Source organism: Uloborus diversus, chromosome 1, assembly GCF_026930045.1.
Source record: "Uloborus diversus isolate 005 chromosome 1, Udiv.v.3.1, whole genome shotgun sequence".
NCBI classification, from domain to species: Eukaryota; Metazoa; Arthropoda; class Arachnida; order Araneae; family Uloboridae; genus Uloborus; species Uloborus diversus.
Window position 1 is genome coordinate 50,043,286 of NC_072731.1, and position 16,287 is coordinate 50,059,572.

Below are 16,287 nucleotides of genomic sequence, written 5' to 3' on the forward strand. Positions count from 1 at the left end.
TACTGTTATGATGTTCTTTTCAAGCTTCTACTTTTGTTTTGTGTATCTAACAAGGGCATATTTAGATAGAATGTGATGACTCCTCCCCCCCCCCCCATCCTCTTTTGCAATCAAATACAGCCAAAACTACAATAGGATTATTTTGAACCTATATTTCAAAAATTTTGCCCTCTTCTTATTTTATGCTTGAAAATTCCACCTTGATCCTCTCTTTCCGTTGATGACCCACTCCAAAACCAGAAGCTGGATCTGCCTTTGCTCTATAATTACGGCAGTAGTTTCTGTTAAATACAGTGTTAAAGCTAATGAGAGAAAGCCAGGTCCTCCGTCATGTTAAATACTGGCAAAAATTATGATCCTGTGAAAACTTGCATATTTTCATAAGATATATGACTATTTCTCAAAGAAAGGAAACTAAAATTTTTAAGGAAAAAAAAATAGTTTCAGCAAATATATATTTATGCCTCTTTCTCTCTCTCTCTGGAACATAATCCAGATAGCATTCTTTGGATGAATAAAAATAAAAAAGTTTGGGTAACATCATGGTTGCAATTTTGTCCACTTTTTTTTAAAAAGTCTGGGACGCCGGAAGAAACTAGACAAAACTGGATGAAATGAAAAATAAACTGATTATACATACATAAATTTATTGTTATGGTGTAATGATATTAGTTTATTATTATAATACATTTTCTATTATGAATTAATCATTTAATTAAAAAAGAATCATCAGCTTTAGAATTTCATAAATTAAATAATAATAATAATAATAATTACACATTGATGCAGCTAATTTTAGATCATAATTTACTTAAAAGTACATAATAAAATTTAACAATGTGAATAAGCTATTGGACACGATTAGACTATTATATACAATAGTAGAAAATAAACTCAATGGAAAGTCAAACGAAATGCTTGGAGGGAAATGGAATGCTTTTGGATACTAAAAGAAAAAAAGATTTATATACTAAAAATATTTCTATAACTGTTATATTTTTCAAGTTTTTATTGAAATCACCCCATTAGTAAAATATTTATGCATTAGCATATTTTATAGATATGTTAATGTCATACAAATTAAGAAAAATTACTACTTTAGTAGGGTTGTAGGTACTGAGAACAGTGTACTGGAAGGGGCTATAATAGGCAAGAGGGTAGATAGCTTTAAAAGGGCCATTAATCTTCATTGGGAACTAATAAACTGACTAGGGAACAGCCTAGTCAGAGCCTGTTGCTGATCATCATATTTGTATTTGTATTGCAAGAACAGATTTCACTTCATGCCAACATTGCTTTTATTAATATCAAATAATTTTTCTTTTTCTTTTTTTTTTAAATATAATTTTTAATGTTTTGAAGCTTCAACCTTTAAATACTTTTTAATTTTATAAATGCACTTATGGGCAATAAACCTCCACATCACAGATAAACATCTTAAAATTTACAGCTGATGTGCTTGTTTTATAAATGCGATAGCACATGCATTATAATTTATTTTAACACTCATTTGATTTTTTAACACACTTACATTAACTTTAACTGATCTTACTTTTTTTATTTTCACGTTAAAATATTTTACAATCAATTGTTTATATACATATTTATGTAGGGTCTGTTGGGGTAATTTTGGGTAGTCGGGGGAATTTGGGTGTAAGTTATATTTTATTAAACAAAATGAAAACTATTCATTTCATACATTTACAAAAATTCAGTTATAAACATCATCCTTACCCATTAACATATGCTGAAAAAATGTTGCCAGTACTCTTTTTGAAATTAATAAAAAATAAATTCTATTTTTCGGAAATGTCAATGCATTAGTACAAACGAACTACTTCCAAATAGTGCTGCTAATTAACCTGTGACTCTATGTTTTTCAAGTTTAGGTATGTAGACATTACATATGTTTACTTTAATTTGGCATTGAATTGAAACATTTAGCATAATTAGTTGTCTCTGACTTGGTTATCTAAAACCCATCTTATTACTTAAAAAAAATTATTTTTCATACTTTCCCATTATTTATGTTGTAACTACATTCAACCTAAGTTTGAAAACATTGAGTTAGATTGTTATTGAAACCATGCTTTGCTCTTTAACCATTACTATACCCAAATTCCTCCATCCATGGGGTAATTTGGGTGTAGTGAAACAAATGTTTGTCATTTATATGCAAATGGGTCTATTAACATGTAGTTTGTTGAAAACTATTCTGAAAAGTCATAATGCTGAGCTGAAACAAGAAAAAGAAAAAAATATGTATATATAAATTTATTATAGGACTGAAAAATTCAAAGTAGGTCATTTGTATACCCAAATTACCCCGACAGACCCTATGCTATTTTTATGTTAAAATATTACTTGAATAGGAAAAAAGTCAATATAATTATTTATTATTTTCAAACTACAAATTTTTAACTCAAAACTTTCAGTTTACTGATGAAGTGGACAAAATGACATTTTGTCCGGGACGATTTTTTCCGGGGTGGACAAAATAGGACAACCCTGGGTGGGCACAGTGAGGTATAATCCGCAAACAGCATGGCTCTCTTTCACTGTGTTATGCTACATAACAAAGGTGACCATATCAGTTTTGAAAGGAATAATCCCTTTGTTTGGTAACCTTGTTCTGTTGTCCCTGCATCTAGTTGCTGTCGCTTGAAAATATCCTAGCAATATATAAACATCTAAATAGCGTATATTCATCCAGTTAAGTTCCATGAAGTTCTGCTGTGAAAGTTTTTACTGTAATAGCAAATAAATATTACTATAAAAGCACTTATTTTTGCAATCCCATCGTAATCAGGAAAACTTGGGCCTTCCAAAATATTTCAACTGGATATAAATAATCAACGATTCTGCTTGTATCAAATTCGCAAAATCACCAATATCTTTTTTCTGATAAAAATTAAGGCTCACAAAAATAAGTGCTTTTACAGCAAATTTTTGTTTGAAAAAATATTTTCTAGCAAAAATGTAATGGGGTTTTTTTTGGATTATATAAATACATTTAATTAGGCATGTCTGTTAACTTTATTTATGTTTGTGAAATTTTGGTATTGAATCTTTCTTGTTTTGTACTTCTAAAATTTTGATTTATTTTTCTAGCCTGTTGATGCGAATTACATGCCTTCTTATGCTGATGAAGCTTACGTTTGTTTAGTTCAGTCACCAAATTATGATGGCAAAATAAATTGTGATGCCATGCTTTCAAACTATTTTGGTACTCCAAGGTAAATGTATTTTTTTTAACTGTTTTGTTCGCCTCAAATCATGCTTGTAATGCTTCCATTTAATGCATTACTTACTTATTTAAGGCATTTTAAACTTCTAAGATATTGGCAACTACAAAGGTTTAAAAGGCTCATATTTTGTTGAAAAACTGAAAAAGGTGACATTGTTTCCCATAAAAGTAAAAAAGTATTTTGAAGCTTTAACTTCATTTTATTTGTAATTTTTAAATTTTGTTTTGAGGCATCCCTTGGTGATGATTTATGACAAGTGTTAAGACCTTAAAGCTGGATTTATTAAATAGAAAGAGCAAGTCCAGTCATTGGTTTAGCAAAAGCTGAGGCTAAGACTCCAAGTCACCTGACTCAACAACGACAAATGGTTGACACGTTTTGCATGAAACTAGCGAAGAAAACATGATTTCTTTTAATGCTTTGCTTTAAAATCTCTGGTGACTTGGGGTCTTTGGTTCAAGAAAGAAAGTCTTCACTCCCACCATTTTATCACTTCTCAATGGTTATGACTAACCTAATGCTGCTTTCCCTTGAAGATTTTTTCGGATTTTATATTTGCATTGTAGACTGCTGGAAGAAATTCTTTTTCTGGGCTGATAGGGAAACCTTTCACGCTGCTGTTGAACATTCTACAATGCGCTTTGAATATCTAATTGAAAGAAATAGAAAGCATTGAACAAAGTCTATCATAAAATCAAATTTTTTTTCCACACATAGTTATTTTTTCTTAATGCACCTTTCATCACCTGGTAGTTAAAGTTTAAACAGGTAACTTATTTCAAATTTTTTTCCCCATAGTCCGTTTAATTTGTATAACAAGTTTTAATATTTATTAGAATGCTAATATGATATAATTGTTTATAAATTTTAACTGTGATAAGAAACTTACATTACAATTTGTTAATCCTTATAAGTGTAATCAATAAAAACTTTTTGAAGACAATACTTCTTGCAGTGAAATTTTAAAAGGTTGAAAGTAAAGACAATCATTGTCCAGGGTTGCCCATTCCTAAAAGAGTAATGGCAGATTTGCTCAAATGCACCTCCTCCCTTTGGTGGACAGCATTGCAAATAATGCATTAGATATTTTGTGATTGTAAGTATTTTTTATAAATAGAAATTAAGGATATAGGGGTGAAGGAAGCATACATAGATAGCTGAATTTTCAAAACTTAAAAAAAAATCAAAATTTGAAAAAAAAATATTTTGTGTTGCACAAAATTTGAAGCAATTGGCATGAAAATTTTTCAATTATGTAAATCATGCTGTTTTGAAACTTTAAAAGCACTTTATGCTGGATTTGTTTTTAGGCTAATTAATAAACCTTTATATGGGGCAGTGAGAAACAAAGAGATGTATGTGACAGAATTAAAAATTTGGAGATAACCAGTTCAAATGGTAGGTGACTCTCTCCTCTGTCTTGGGGCAAGAGATAGTACTACCAGCTCTGGTAGGTGATGTTGTACAGCATGATTTAAAAAAAAAAAAAAAATCAATGAAAGCCTACCTAAGACATTATCTTTTAATGCATTTTATTCAAAACTTGAAAATATTCCCTTACATTCCTTTCACTTACATCCCTTTTACCCCCCATCTCACGGTCTCATATTGAATTATGAAAATTAATAATATGAAAGTAAATAGCCTGTTTATTGAACATAATCATATATAATGCATAAAATCTTTGAATTTATTTATTCAATAAATTTAAACAAAATCACATAATCTTTGTTTTTCTTGTGTGTAGGTATATTTGTAAAGGGGATATGATTTGCACTAAATCTAAAGGTAATGATTTTCAAGATTTGAAATTATTTGGAATTATAATAAATCATATGCAATATGTGTTTTTTTTTTTTTTTGAACTAAGATCTATTTAAGATAAATAAATACCTTTGTGCTAAAAAATAAAGTAAGAAATAACAATGTCAAAAAACAAATTCCAGATTACTGCAGACACATGTTTTGACGTTGCAAGAAACGCCTTTTTTCAATACAAAATAAATGAGCTTATGGATGATAAGACATCCAACAAAAGCCTTTTGTTGGACACGTGTTTGCAGTAATCTGCAATTTGTGCTTTTTGACATTGTTATTTCTTACTTTAAAGTCTATCTAGCTCATTTTCATGAATGTTTATGTGTTTGCCTTATTGCAAAGTGCAGAAATAAAGAATTTTATGCATTTGAACATCAGTGTTTGTTCAACCTTACGTCCTCCAAGCTTTAGAGAAGGGTCGATATAGCCAGTAAAAAACTTGCATGCATTTATTTTTGTGCAGGTTAACCCTAAAAATGCTTTTTTTTTTCTTAAGTTAATTTGATTTAGCCTCCCAAAATGAAATGTTAAATGAATTTAACAGTACAGTGACCACCACTTATTAAAATCACATTCGTTCTCAGGACATTTGATTTTATAAAGCGGCTGATTTTATAAACCAACATAACTACATTTTTTTAAAAAATGAAATGTTTTGAAGTTTAAATACTTTAAAAAACGAAATGAATTACGTCATTTGTTTTTGTTTTAAGTATTTCAAAATACAGTTGTCATTTTAACTAAACATAAGGGTTTTTTTAAACAAGGGTTTCAAAATATTGGCGTATTGCAGTTTGGTTAACACAATTGTAAAGATTCAATATCGTTTGAGAATTTACCAAATGTTTTGTAACGTACAAAATTATATTTTCTTCTTTGCTCTAAAGAGTATCGTATATCATCAAGCGCTTTTCTCACATTGAAGAGGCAAATTTGGCGCTGAGATTTCCTCATCTTCTGAGACCAATTCCTTCACTTCTTGGAGCTTCTTCATCAACTTTTTGCGTACGATGTCCAAAATTTTGAATTCATATAACGGCGATGTTGATTTTATTAAAGAATGGTTTTAACATGTTTTGGTATTGCAATGTTTCTGTTCTTCCAGATTTGATTTTAAAAAGCAGCTGATTTTATAATCCAGTGATTTTATTAGTGGCGGGTACTGCATTAAAGAACTGCACATTAATTTTAATTTTTTAAAAATTTAAGGTCCAAATACCATAACTTGTATGTTTGCGGACCAAGAGGAATTTTTTTTTCAATATCACTGCTTTAAAACATGCTTTGTTGTTAGCATTTAGTAATGTATTTATTATTAGATCATGTTCTAATAATGTACATATTATTCGAATATGCTTATATTTCTTATTTGGAGATGTAATTTCTATTGACCATTTTTTATAGGTCAATTGGATTTTTTTGCAAAGATGCAGGATGAAGATGTTGACAAACTGAAGTATTAATTTTTTTAATGTTAATGTCTTTGAAACGTTATACATAATCTTTTGTTTGAATATCTGAATGAAACATATGATATTGTTTGATGATAAAACATACTTTTTAAAGAATCACTATATAAAATGAATCAAATAAGATGGATAAACATGGAAGTATATATGTGTGATTTTTTAATATGAATAGTTAGTTTTGCATCTTCAAAACAAATAATTATTTTTACATGAATTTTTTTCATGTTACCTATAAAAATAAAAATCAAGTGAATCCACTTACAACGCAACAAAATGCACCACACTTTCATGTAGAAAACAAAAATATTTTAAATCATTTTCTCTTGGAAATTTTAAGTTATTGTTTAGTACTTTTTCAAAAAAAAAAAAAAAAAATGAAAATTTAGGGAAATTAACCGTTTTTACCAAAAAAGTTTTTTTCCCCCTCCAGAAAAATTTTAATTTTTTAAATTTTTTGCTTATTTTGTTTAAATATTTTTTTATGTTCAGTATCCCACTTGAAAACCCTAACCTTAATGATACAAGCTGTAAGATATTTAATTTCCCTGTACACCGAAGTATTATTTTCTACTTTTCTCATCTGTACTGGAAATGTATACACAGAATAAATATCAATTAGTGGAAATTTTTATGTAAAAATTTTAGTGCATTTTTAATGTTTGTGCAAATGTGTACACACATATGTATAAGTGCATGTAACAAATTATAAAAGTTCCATAAAAAGCAACTTACAGTTTGAAATATCAGTTTCCAAAGAAAAAAAATCAAATTTCTGTAAAAATTTGATTTAAACTTAAAAAATCACATCTTAATTAAAATTTATAGTTGAGTCCTGATTTGTCTAATTTAGATAACTTTTGTTGCTTTGAACACAAAAACTACTGGTGATTTTTTTAAATTGCATATATCTTTAAATATTTTTTCAAAAATATGTTTTCAAAAAAATATATATAACTATTAAATAAATTTTAATTTATATAAAAAAAATGAATAAATTTTTTTAGAGAACCCCTGAAGAAAAAATCCACTGCTTCAAAATTTCTAGAAATTTTGCATCTCAAAATTTGAATAAAATAGTCTCTCTAATTTTTTTTCACCTTAAAAATAAAAAAATAACTGACTTCTGAATTTTTGTGTTTGGGGGAAGCTTGTTGCAAAAATTCTTAGAATGGTAGCTATTTCTTTATCTTCTCTCTTCCTGATTCCCATGGGTTGTTATTTAGTTTTTTACTATACCTAGAACATGTTTATGTACTCAAAATTATTTATGCAAATTATTTTATAAATATTTCCTTTTATTTCTAGGTGGCCTATTGTACACTTTCGTATTCCAACAATTGAGGGTTCAAATTCTTCATCTGGTTTTTTGATTAGTAATAAATATACACGTTTGTACCAGGTATGCTTGAAAATTATTTAAATAATCATTAATATTTGTTTTGATGTATCACAAACCTAGAAAAATTGTGACACAACTAGAGGGCATAATTTCAAATCCAAATACAAAAGTGACAACAATCAAAAGGCTTTAGGACCAGATAAGCTGGTCCTGTGGTCAAATTATTAATCCTCAATGTTGGTCAAGAACAGGGATGCCTCAAACTTAAATTTTTTAAAGGAGAAATTCTCAATTTGCAGTGTTGAAGTCGAAATTTTATCGATTGATAAATACACATACATGCATTTAATGAAAAGGAACATTTGGGCATTTAAGAATAGCAATATTGCAATTACGACTCCGAATTTGAGGAATCATCGGACAAAATTTGCCAAATGAGGACAATTTTTTTGGGAAGTCCACAGGGGGTTACTCCCCCCCCCCTTCTCCAGGTTTTATTTTTTAATACGTTAGGTTGCAACTTCCAAAAAAATCAGTGTGACGCTATATTCATATTTTTTGAGCTCCCAAGTTACAAAAAGAATTATTTGTATAACACTTTTATGCAGACTTTTTTCTGACAGAGATTGCATTTTAAATATTTGACCCAAAATGCTGCCCTTGCCATCCCAGACAGGTGTACGGTTTGTACGCCCCTTTTTAATTCTTGTTATGCTGGCAGAGATGTGCCAATTGAGCCAAACTGCGCCAATCACCGATCCTGCGCCAAACTGCTCCAAAAGATCTCCAAATGGACTTTTCTATGCCAAAATTGAACAAACTTGCGCCAAAAGCGCAATTTTGCATTTATGTTGCAGTTCCTTTGGTATATTTGGCAAATTTTGGAAAATATCAAGTTTATGCATTTGGAGCTTGTTTTTACGACTTTTTGACTTGGTAACAATTTTTTGCGCATTTCAAAATCCGATTGCATCCGCTTTTGAAAAACTCGATTGTTTTAATTTTCTATGTGATTATGTTCCTTTGACTTGAAACATTTTGTGTGGATCATTATTTTCAACCTTTCTTATATTTTGTTTTTATAATATGAGGACTTGTAAGTTCGTGTTCTTATCACGCCCACTCGAAAATATCAATCCAGTTGCATCCAAATTGATTTAAGTAAAAACCATCTGCAGAAATTAATATTGTTCACAAGTTTTTAATCCTGAGTTTCTTTCTGTTTTAAGACAGAAAATTGATTTTTAATTTTGATTGGCATCGTAATTTCATTATTAATTTTGTGATTAAATATCAAACAGTTAAAAATAAAAAGTATTAATGTTGCCTTTGCTTGATCTTCAGATTTTTTAATCAAGTAGTTCAGTATATAAATATATAAACATATGTGACAAAGTAATAATAATAATAATAACTAGGGGGCTATCGCCCCTGCTCGCTGACGCTCGCTAACCCCTGGAACTGCTTACGCAGTTCCTTCGGATCGCTACTCTCACTCACCGGCCACCAAATATTAGTCTAGCTTTATCTGTATTAAAAAAAGGGTATTGTTTTCTTTTTTTTTAAGATGAATCTCATAACACTTATGATTTCCATACATTTAAAGGGGACAATTACTTTGACTTGCAATTTGTGCATTGGATTATTCTAAAGCAAAAGTTTGCAATTCCATTATCTTTTGAGAGAAGTATGCAAAGAAATATTTTTGTACTAAAATTACAAACATAATATAATCATTGTTTCCTACATTTACTGAATGCAAAAGAAATTGCAGTGAAAAAACCCTACAATGTTAACACACTTAAAAACATTTCATGGTCATTAACTATACTATGTTCAGTGTCAAAATATGGGTGTATATATGTTTTAAAATGTCTAACAGTTGCAAAGAGCAAACAACTTCTGACACTCTCTGAAAGCAGTGATTTATTTAAAAAAATGTTAGAATGAGTGTTTTAAGAGTCAAGAAACCAAATCCAGTGGCACAACAGCTTATGAGGGCCAAGGCTTACTGTACCCATCTCACTCCTTCTGACCAAGGGCTCTGGGGTGCTAGGCAGATGTTCCGGTTAAGAGGTCAGCCTAATGCAGAACCCCCAGGGTTTAGTTCCCAAGCATACTTGGTACTCATTTTATCGACCCACTGACGGAATGAACGACTGAATCAGTCATGACCAACCCGGAGATCGAACCCGGACCTGCAGCGTGGAAGTGCTACCACTGAGCCTCTGGGCTTCAGAGCACTTGAATATAATTTACGAAGAAGAGAGCAGTGGGCTACGGAGTCTTTAGATGAAAGATCTGAACGCTGATTGGTTAAAAATGCTGCCGACAGGCTAAGGTGCACAAATGCACACCGGTTTCAAATCGAGAGAATTCCGCAAGTGTTTCTGAACACATTTACGGATTAATCATGCATTTTACTGGAGAAAAAGGGTTGACCTAAGACTGATAATTATAAAACTGGAGAAAAATATTATTGTAGCAAAAAAATTTTTGATTATTATATAACACTAATATTTGTCATACCTCGGACACCATTTATTTCATCCCATAGCAATGTGCCTTTTAAATTCAAACGTAAACAATTTCCCGTAGGATTAGCCTTCCTAATGACCATAAATAAAGCAGAGGGTCAAAATGATTTTGTGAAAACATATTAGCAGTAAAATTAGGCTTCACGATTCAATTTGTTGCTTTACTTTGTCACTGCGGTTCAGTTCTTAAAATGAATGCCATTGCAAAAGTATGTGAAATGTTTCGCTCTTCACGATTCAATTTGTTGCTTTACTTTGTCATTGTTGTTCAGTTCTTAACTTCAATGCATTGCAAAACTAAGTGACATGTTTTGCAATGAGAATTGTCCAATAAATTCATTTAGTCTATGTGGAATAACATAATACAGTGAAGCACGGTTTATACGTTTCTCTTCTATACGTTTTTATCAATTGTACCTGTTTTAAAATTGGTCCCTGGAGTGTCTAATATACATTAATCTTTACCAATTATACATCTTTTTTCATTTGTAAGCATTTTTCATAGTCCTTTCAAAAACGTATAAGCGGTATGCTTCACTGTATATACAAAAATGTGGTTGGGAAAAAAACTTCAGAATTTACAGGTTGCAGTTAGTAAAGCTTGACCACGAAAAGAAGGCAGATGACCTTGAAGGAAAACATGATTTGCATCATTTGTAATAGGTTGAATCTTCCAGAAAGCACCAAATAGTAAGCGGCGTGGTCTAGCTAATCCTATCTATTCCAAAATAATAACAAACAACCTATTACAAATGATGTTTTTGCATTGAGGTCATACGCCTTCTTTTCGTGGTAAGCTATAGCAGGGCTGTAGAGTTGGACTGGTTTTAAGGTAAAGGAGTATGAGTCGAAGATTTAAAATTTCAAGAGACGGATTCGGTAATTTTCTCTCAAAATTTGCAGCTCTGCCAATATTTGTGGAGTCACAGCCGGATTCAGACTAATTTTTGGTAAAGGAGTTGGAGTCTCTAAAAATCCTGTAGTTGGAGTAAGACATTTTTCCTCCGACTCTGCAGCCCTGGTAAGTAGGGAACTTTATTTTTTGTAAGCACTATGGTTAAGGGAAAAACCTTTCGACATCAACATTAACTTTGCAAAGGATTTAAAAAAAAGAAAATCATAATACTTCTCTGCATATACAATAGAAAATTTCTGGGTTTTCAGATACAACAGAGACATAATCAACTGATATGACTCTTGAATGCCTTACATATGACATGTCTATGATTGAAAAGTGGTTTTGTCACATCTAAACAAATTTTATCAAAAGTTTGACCCTGTGCCTCATTTATAGTCATTAGGAAGGCAACTAACAGGAAATTGTTCACGTTTGAATTTAAAAGGCACGTTACTATACATAAAAAATAATAAAAAAAAAATAAAATAAGTGGTATTCGATGATAAGTCTCAGTGTTACTATTAGCATTTTTTTTAAAAATAAAATATTATTTTTCTCCAGTTTTATTACTATTACTGTTATTTCAACTCTTTTCTCCAGTAAAGTGCATGATTATACCGGAAATACGTTTGAAAACACTTACAGAACTAACTCGATTTGAAAATCGCTGTTCAAAGGCGCACAAACGCACGCCGGGGCGTGCGTTTGTGCGCCTAATCCTATCGGCAGCATTTCTGACTGATCAGCGTTTAAATCTTTCGTCTAAAGACTCCCAAGCACACTGCTCTTTTCTTTGTAATTTGTATTGAAGTGATAGAAAACACTCATTCAAAAATCAAAATTCTAACGCTAGACATTGAACGCTAGAAGCGAGAATGTAGCACTTGTAAACAACGATCGTACGTAAACAAAGCAGATCGTTGCCAACGGAGAGAAAGAAATAAAGGCTTGTTTTGCGCCACGCACAAGCGTTATATATACAGTCGACGCTCATTATAACGACCACACATTATAAAGACCATCCCATTATAACGACCAGGGATTAAAGTCCCAACTTTGTTCCTATAAACTCTATGTTAATTTGCTTTCGTTATAACGACCGTTCAGTATGGTCTAATCCAATACAGCGACCGAATCAGCGGACGCTATTTCTTGTGTTCTTTCCAATAAAACAAATTTGTAGCTTGGAATGACATTATTGTTTACGGACATCTGCCTGAAGTTTTCAATGTCAAATCCAACTTTAAGAGGGGTGGGAGGGGGGGAGATTACCATTCACCACAGCTAGCACAGAAAAAAAAATGGGAGGAAAAATCGAGAAATTTCCAGATTCCTAAGAAAAGGGAGTTGACAGATGTATTGGTAGTTTGGTGTTTGAATTTAGTGGTTTTAAAGATTTGGGGTTCTCGAGGGACTTTTAAATGTTTCTTTGGAAAGCAAGAGAAACACAATTTATCACCTATATCTGAAACCTAAAATAATGTTTTGCAAACATCACGTCTGCTAAAAAGGCAGACCTCTGTTTCTGGTTTTATCTTCAGAAATTGTTGTAGTAGTAGTAGTAGATTTGAAAGTGTGTAACATTTTCCTCCCTATATTTTCTACTTTAAAACTTGTTTAATATTCTGTCATAATATTTTGCACACGACTTTTCTAAAAATTCCTATGATAAAAAAAATTTGGGCATTTACTTGGGCATGCATGATGACGGTGTACATTTTTCAAATTTATACCTCTTATAACGACCACTCGTTATAAAGACCTTTTTCTCTGGGACAGAGATGGTCGTTATATCGAGCGCCGACTGTATATATATATATATATGTGTATATATATATATATATATATATATATATATATATATATATATATATATATATATAGAGAGAGAGAGAGAGAGAGAGAGAGAGATAGATAGATGACAGTAATAAGGTCAAATATAAGTAAATAACTTACACATACTAAAAAAAAAAATAAAGACAAAGATAAATTAATAGCTCTTTAAACTCACTTGTTGAAGTAAAGTTTTTAAATTTAACCATTCTTTTTTGCTTTTTTTTAAAAACCTTTTTGGATAAGTTTTTGAGTTCAGTATCTTATGTCATTTACATGTATATATGAACATAAAAGCTAACAAATTTTAAAAATAGTTATCAAAGCACTATAACTTAAATGTGCACTAAAGCAGTAATGTATAAGTCACAGATGTTTCTGTGTGTGAAATATATCAGGGCTCAAAAATTATATTATCCAACATGCCCGGGGCATATAAAAATTCCGATCAGTAATGAATCTTTTACCCTTACATGCCCGACTGGGCATGCAGTTATTATTATTTTTTAATTAAGTATTGGTAATTTTAATGACAACTCATTGTGTACTATTTATTTAAACTTTTTTTTATGTTTTATATTGAAATAATTCTTGATTCAGATATAAAACTTTTAAATTAGTTTTCTGTCTGGTTAATGCTATAAATTCAAATATTTTTGTTATAATACAACAAAAAAATTGAGCATGTAAAAATTTTATTCGGGTATGTATTTTTTAGACAAACATGCATTTTTCTAGCCCTGAAATGTGCATAGTTGCTCCAAATTAATGCAAAATTTAAATTTTTGCTGCTGCAAGCTGCTCCAAATTTGCGATTTTACTGCTCCAGGCTGCTCCAAATTTGTGATTTTACTGCTCCAGGCTGCTCCAAATTTACAATTTCACTGCTCCAAGCTGCTACAAATTCGCCATTTTACTGCTACAAGCTGCTCCAAACTCACCATTTTCCTGTTCCTAAGATTGCTCAAAAAGCTAGTTTTGGTTGGCACATCCCTGTGAGAGCTAACATTTTCAAAACTGCTTGTTGGTATGATATACAGTTGGACCCCGATTTAACCCCCGATTAGTTGGACCCCCCGAATGAATTCATCGGGACCAAAACTTTTATACGTTAAATTGGGGTTATTCGTAATATCGGAGTGTGAAATTAAAAAAAAAACTGCACTTATCTTATTTTAACCCCTAATAAGCAACTGCGCGAAAATATTCGTAATTATAAAGTGCACACTTTTTATTCAGCATTTGATGACTTATTACACACTAGTTAATTAGAAATTTTAAACTACTGAGTTACTGAGTAATAGATGTTTGACAATTTCCTTGATACTTGACTCAAAATAGTTATCTTTCAATTTTATGAAGAGAAGAAAATACTGTGTCATTTGTAGCCTACTGCATGAGATATTTTTTTAGCTTCCAGGCCATGTAAAGCATTTGAAGGAATAACACTTTTAATGGGAGTTTCACTATTGCTTTCTGCCTCAGAATCAGTATTCGTTGGTTGCCCATCAGAAATTGCTGATTCCAAGAAAAGCTTTTTGCTGTTTCAGACAATATGGAATGAAACATATGGAAAACAATCCAATATTTCCTAACTCAAATTAACCGAAATTTTTTTTTTCGACTGTTAAAATAATTTGTTAATTTGGCGTTTATTATTCGGTAAATAGCGGTTTTTGCCTTCATTTTAGTCTGGGAAAAAGAAAAATTTGCTAAATCGCGAAATTCATTAAATAGAAGTTCATTAAATCAGGGTCCGACTGTATAATATGCCTGTGTTAAGATTTTTAAAAAAATGAATGCAATTATAATATATGTAACATATGTTACTGAAAAGTCATTAAAGCAGCTTTTGTTTTAGCTGTTAATTGATAAAAATGTTTCATCAATTTGTAGAAATTAAAAGATTATTTTATGTTCACAAATGGAATTTAATGAGTTATTTATTTTCCACTACTGATTTTTCCCCCTCATATTTTTCAACTTACTCTGTTAAACTTCCAGTATTTTTCACCAAAAGTGAAAATTTACTAATAGAAGCAGAGTTTAGTTTTACTTAACTATATTCTATGCTTTAAATCAAAATTCACAACATGTATTTCCTTATGTATATTTCAATAAGTAGATATTTATTTTTTTCTAATTTTTTACAATGTTATTTTTGATTAAATAAATTGTTTAATATCTACTTGTTACAGGGAAAGCTTGCCTACAGAAAGATGGCAGATGAACTTGAAGCTGAAACATTTGTATGATTTGTAATAGGTTGTTATTATATTGTAATAGATCGGATCAACGAGAACGCACCCCTTCCTACTTGGTGTTTTCTTGCTGACAAGCCCATATGGGGGGGGGGGGGGAGGGCAAGTGGGGGCTCAAGCCCCTTTGGAATTTAGAACTTCTTTGCTTTTAGTACTTTTTACTTTGCAAAAATGTAAAAACATTTCTTCTTCAGCCGTTAATGAATAAGTTTTTAAAAATGTCAAATTTTAATAATTCTAATCTGCACTAAAATCAGTTTCCATGGAGAAAATATTCTGCTAAACCATGGGGAAAATATCTGAGCTCTCCCCCCTTACAATTTTGCATATGGGCACCCTTGCTTGCTGATTCTACCTGTCACAAATAATACGAAAGATGTTTTGTTTCAAGGTTATCTTCCATCTCTCCATGGTCAAGTTTTATTACAAAAAACAATTTTGTTATTTTGTATTGTAATGTTTTCATTTGTTTGTTATTCTAACTCATATGATTTTTTTAAAAATCTAATTATAGCTTGGGACAAAGCAAAGTTATGTACCTGTCACCATGGAAACTTATCTTGCTTCATCATCATATCATCCAGTTTGGAATGCAGTACCAAATGGTCTTATGAACTATGTATATACTCTGCAGAACCTTATTTTACCTTTTCTGAAGCTACAGTGAGTTGAGTTTATTGTTTAATCCAACACTAATTACACTATTAGTCATATGGAAAAGTGTCTAGTTTATTAAAATCACTCCTGTTTTTCCAAATTATGTTTATTATGTTGTTGAGTTTCACAAATGACGTTTGGTTAGATAATAAATTGATAGGTTTAAATAACAGCTATTGAATCAGAGTATTCTTTTAATGCTCTTATTTAATTCCTATTGCTAAAAT

General features: G+C 30.8%; 1 protein-coding gene across 1 annotated transcript in view; it reads left to right on the forward strand.

Annotated features, from left to right (window-relative positions):
- The window catches only part of LOC129229563 (peroxisomal ATPase PEX6-like), a 61,827-nt gene that overhangs the window by 3,187 nt on the left and 42,353 nt on the right, over positions 1-16,287 (forward strand). The window contains 5 exon segments of the mRNA XM_054863893.1: positions 3,112-3,236; positions 4,996-5,036; positions 6,471-6,522; positions 7,841-7,934; positions 15,918-16,066. Coding sequence (XP_054719868.1) covers positions 3,112-3,236; positions 4,996-5,036; positions 6,471-6,522; positions 7,841-7,934; positions 15,918-16,066 — 461 coding nt within the window.